This window comes from Corticium candelabrum, chromosome 2 (genome assembly GCF_963422355.1).
Source record: "Corticium candelabrum chromosome 2, ooCorCand1.1, whole genome shotgun sequence".
Lineage (NCBI taxonomy): Eukaryota > Metazoa > Porifera > Homoscleromorpha > Homosclerophorida > Plakinidae > Corticium > Corticium candelabrum.
The window spans coordinates 11,566,917-11,571,916 of NC_085086.1; the positions used below are offsets into that span (position 1 = coordinate 11,566,917).

The 5,000-nt window shown below is 42.1% G+C and overlaps 2 protein-coding genes across 2 annotated transcripts in view; both read right to left on the reverse strand.

The window, feature by feature from the left end:
• Positions 1-67, reverse strand: part of LOC134198395 (uncharacterized) — a 1,206-nt gene extending 1,139 nt beyond the window's left edge. Inside the window, exon 1 of the mRNA XM_062667780.1 lies at positions 1-67. This exon is cut by the window's left edge and continues 1,139 nt beyond it. The gene's annotated coding sequence lies outside the window, so the exon portion shown is untranslated.
• LOC134198393 (uncharacterized) overlaps positions 1-3,432 on the reverse strand; it is a 7,132-nt gene extending 3,700 nt beyond the window's left edge. The window contains exons 1-3 of the mRNA XM_062667779.1: positions 3,094-3,432; positions 2,931-3,032; positions 2,470-2,880 (exon numbers count right to left, since the gene is read on the reverse strand). Of these exons, the coding sequence (XP_062523763.1) occupies positions 2,470-2,880; positions 2,931-3,032; positions 3,094-3,412 (832 nt within the window). The 5' untranslated portion in view covers positions 3,413-3,432. The remainder of the gene's footprint in view (positions 1-2,469; positions 2,881-2,930; positions 3,033-3,093) is intronic.
• Between the last annotated feature and the right edge of the window lie 1,568 nt (positions 3,433-5,000).

Consider the following 5,000-nt stretch of genomic DNA (forward strand, 5'->3'; position numbering starts at 1 on the left):
GCGTGCTTGGGATTCATCTTCTGAAAGAAAATATGAGCGAAGACCCTCATACAGTTTCAGGGTACGTTCCACCGCCGTTGCAAGACTGAGCCACTTTGTAGAAACATGTCTAACTACCGCAGCGTAGGCGACATCACAGAATACACAGTATTCTTGAAGTGTGCTCTTGCGTTTAGTGCTCTTGTCAAACCAATAGAGCAAATCTACAGACAAATCTTCTTTATCAAACCCAGTAGTAACACTAAAGCGTTGAGATGCAGCAGATGCAGTGTTGTGAGCAAGATGACAAGGACAGCCTACAAAGTACATGTTCGGATTAACACGCAAGGCTCTTGATTTGATAGAGTCGTGTTTGTCAATGTTCACACTAGCATTATCTACGCCATAACCACCACAGTTTATCCAAGAGACGTCGCAAGCAGACAGTACTTGATTCATCTTAGCAAATATGGCTTCTGCGGCACCTCCCGTTGGTCCGGTTGTTGTGCACATGTCAAGGAATTTGCTTTGAACTGTTCCGCGACGTATATCAAATATCCTTACTGTAATTGGATTCATCTTTTCCAGTCCGGTGTCATTGGAACCATCAATCAAAATAGAGAATGGGCTATTCTTCATTGCGGATACAAGGTCTTCTTTTTATGAAGGTGCAACAGCATAGTTTAAGATTGCCGTTGATTTCGTTCTAGCACAAGAATAACCCTTTGCAACTTGCCCATCAAACACTTCACGGATCATTGGACTAAGATAATCCGCAAACGCAAGTGGAATGTTCCTTTGTGCTTGCATCGTGCTAATTTTTACTTCTGCTCTTATCGTCTGTATACGGAACACTTCAATTAGATAACAACTTTCTCCTTGTAGAATTATAACATTAATTGCTAACCTTAGTTGCTACAGCATCATGGTATAAAGATTTCAGTCGTGTTTGCGTCTCCAACTGTTTTGCAAATTTGTTGTGAGAAGTGCTGGCCACATGTCGTTTCACATCTAGCTCTCCTTGATGTTTGCAAGATATCATTTTCTTGCACACAGTGCAAAAGAAGGAAAACGGATCGCTAGTGATAGCTTCAATGCATTCGTACATCCGAGTCCAACTTCGGCTAAACTTTGATAAATAGCGAGCTGATCCTGTGTACGCTGAGGTCTTCTTTTCCTTTTCGGTGGTGTGTCACAACCTCCGGCTTGTTCGGTATTCTCACTGACTTCAGTTTCCTTTTGAAGTGTGTCTCCAACTGGCTCTACTACCTGGTATTCTCTTGACGTTCCCTCAAGAGCAGTGGAATCAAGTGTACTGCTAGAGTGAAAATATTCTTACGTCTGTACCTTATGCATTCTACTGTCGTGTGACTACAGAGTCAAAATTGAAAGGAACTCGACTGCATGCTGTCAACATACACTAGCGCTTAGCAAAATTAAGGTGATATTGTATCTAAGTTATTATTCTTATTCAGAATTATCACTTTTAATTATAATTATTAACTTATTTCTACATATACTATAGATATTGATCCGTGCATGTATTATTCTAGTTGTTTGATGAATTCCAATCCTAGAGTAGCTTGTACGTACTACCAGAGAGTATAACTAAATAAAGCCTATCAACTAAAACCTACACAACTGTATCAGGACACGGTTTTCCAGTGCTCGACACATTTTCAGACTGTTACTTGCCTTGCATGGGGGCACTAAACTAGCTGATACCATCGATCTAGAGTGTTATTATTTGTCTTTTTGCAATCTGATTACCTCATATCGTAAGACCTAATGAGTCAGAGTCATCTGCCTTTCGGTTCAACCGTTTACTGATCGATTCATCTGTCAGGAATGATAAGTACGTTTCAGAAAGCCTCAGAGGATTGCCTGACTATACACATTGCAAAAGTGTACGGCTATATCTAGCGTTGCCTGCTTACACCTAAAGTTTTTGTAGAAGGCATAGACTTAATTAATTAAATTAAATGCGCAATAAAGAACTACATCTAGATGACAACGGTCAGACATTCATAAATACTTACGTTTCTGAGGACGCAGATAGTGGGACCGGTGGGCGATCGGCGTATCTCTCTGTCCTGCTTTGGTTCGCTTTAAAAAAAAGTACGCTTCCATGATAGTCAGTGAAGTACCACGTGCAAACGTCGTAGTGACAGCATGGCATGATACTTATTGGAGTTTGCTTGACAGACTCCGCCTATATCCGGTTAATTAATATTTTGACCAACCATAGAAGAATCGGATGAAAAGAGGAGTTGACACACATTATATAAACATATACAATATAATTATATACATTGATATGCTAACAGCACACTCATCAGCCACACCCATTAGTCACACCCCTAATGGTCAGTATGCGGGAGATTTGACGCCAAATGCGCACAAGCGGGAGAAGGGTCCCAAATGCGGGAGTCTCCCGCTCAATGCGGGAGAGTTGGCAGCTCTGCTACAAACAACACACAAGACACTCACCTTGTACACAATCCAGTCTGTCCGTGTCATACCTTTCCAGCCTTTCAGCGACATGTGGTTGGCCTAGGTGGCGAAGAATGTTGCAGAAAGTGGTAAACATGGTAGGTGGTTTACTGGGAAGAATGTCAACAAGAAGGAGACGAAACTTTTGATCACGAGGAAGAGAGATGCTGTGGAAAGCGTCCAAGTCATCTTTGTTGATGAAACTTTCCTCATACAAACAGCCAAGAAATTGTGCGCTGAGGCGAAGACGTTGTGATAGGAAGTGGTAATTTTTTCGAATGGCAGGCCACGACTCCTTTTCGTCAACGCAGGACGAGTGCGCCTGCGCAGATGACGGATTCGCTCTCATACGTTCTGCAAACACCGTCTGTGTGTCTCTGCCTCTCCCTGACGTTTCCATAGCAGCTGCTACAAGATCAAGTCATAAAGTGCAAAGACACACATACACGTCATCTTACCAAAGTCAATTGATGTTGACATCTCACCATCTTGGTGACTTCCCCTCGCTGTCGGGGAAGTCCCGCAACTGGCTGTGTCTGATTCTTTCGTTTCCTTTCCATCTACACGATAAGAAGCATCATTAAACGAATGTCTCTCGTCAACACGATGAGCAAGTCTCACATGCTGCTGACTTGACGATTTCATCTCTACCTTCCTTGAGCTTCTCAACAATAAATCCTTGACCCACTTCACTCACTATCTTGCAGAACGTGTCGAATAGTGTAGGATCTTGTCTAGGAAGGATATCTCTCAATAGACGCTTCATTCTCTTTCTCTTTAGAAAACATTCATTCGTCAACTCGTCGTATTCGTCTCCGCTCATCATTCCCACTTCCACAAGACGACGGAGCAGCGCAGCATCCAGTCGCAGACGATCGGCGACGTAGCTGAAGTGTCTAGAGAGCGAGAGCCACGGATTAGCTCTCACAGAACGACGCATTCTCTTCAGTCACTTGCAGGGCAACTGCAAACTGCGCAAGCAACATTCCCTTATGTCTACACCGTGAGACTTAAATAAACCAACCAATCACCATCTTCGCATGTGATCATCACGCCTCAAAGTCGTGAACAACAACAGTTCCAATTATGCACAGTCCCCAAGTTATATAGACCCAAATATATAGACAACAGCCCCATGCAGGATAAGCCTGGGGACGAAGCAGGGAAGATGGAAATAACTGATTGTAATCAAACGCTTCTATATAATTTCCATCCTGAAATTCGGATTCATTGCAATGCTTATCACAACAGCAACAAACACCACCATACAGTGGACAAACTCAAACCCGTAAAACTGTCAGTCATGCAACCCAACTACTAAACCTTGTGACATGCTCCTGCTCTACAGACGCACTGTCAATCACTTTAACTGCTCAACACATTCTAGTGTTGAAAACTTCACGTACACTGCTAATAGACGACAATACAAGAATAATAAAAACATGAACCTACAACAGTTCATTCCTCCTATCCAATCACGATCAACTTGAAATGTACGATATCCCACAAAAATCCTACAAACGAAATCATGTGTGCAGATTGCCTTTGTCACCCACAAACGTAAGCTGCTGAAATGGCTCTCCTTCCCCACCATGCAGAGCACCTACAGAGAACACAATTTGATAATTAGACTTACTACAGCTCAAAGACTTTTTAACACAATCATCACTAATATGGTAAACACATTATCATGTATGTAGATAGGTACTGTCTGTTCGCCATAAGCGTGAACTCGGAAGTGAGAAATGAAGAGGTCACGCCAGGTGTGCACATTAGAGCACTAAGAGCTGCCCCAGTTGGACCATGTTATACCAATTATCTTAAATGGTTCCAGTTGCTGATCCGTTGGTCTTACAAGATAATTGGATAATAGCCATTGCTCCACCCGTTTGTGTTTGATATGCACAAGTACTGTCCTTCCGTTTCGTTTGTAGAAAGGGCTTAGATAATTTGATAAACAGAAATGCCAGACCTAGCGGTTTCTAACGATACTGAGATCATCGCGAAAGTCCACTAAACAGCAGAGATATTGATGGTTTTCAAAGTTCACGCTTATGGCGAACAGACAGTAGGTATGTATGTATGTATTTAGATATCTATGTATGTATGTGTGTAGATGTATGTATGTATGCATGTAGAATGTCTGTAGCTATGTGTGGATGCATGAACGCCTATATATGATGTCTGTGGCTCAATTGGTTAGAGAGTGCATTTGGAGAATGACAACATTAGCGACCTTTGGGTCAGAAGTTCAAGTACAGTAGGAGCACAGACGTAATCCTCTTAGGCAAGGAACTCACATGCAATTGCCTCTCTCGATGGATTGTTTCTGTCAATACAAGTACAGCAAGTGTATGCATACTGTTGGTAATAGAGTTACATCATAGCGAGTGTATAGTGACTGTTAACCTGAGCCCCCTACAGGTTCTTGTAACAAAAAAATTGTATCAGTATGTTGTATCCATGTATGCAGGTATGTTATATGCTGCATGCATGTAAGTAAGTATGTAGGGTAACATGAATGTATG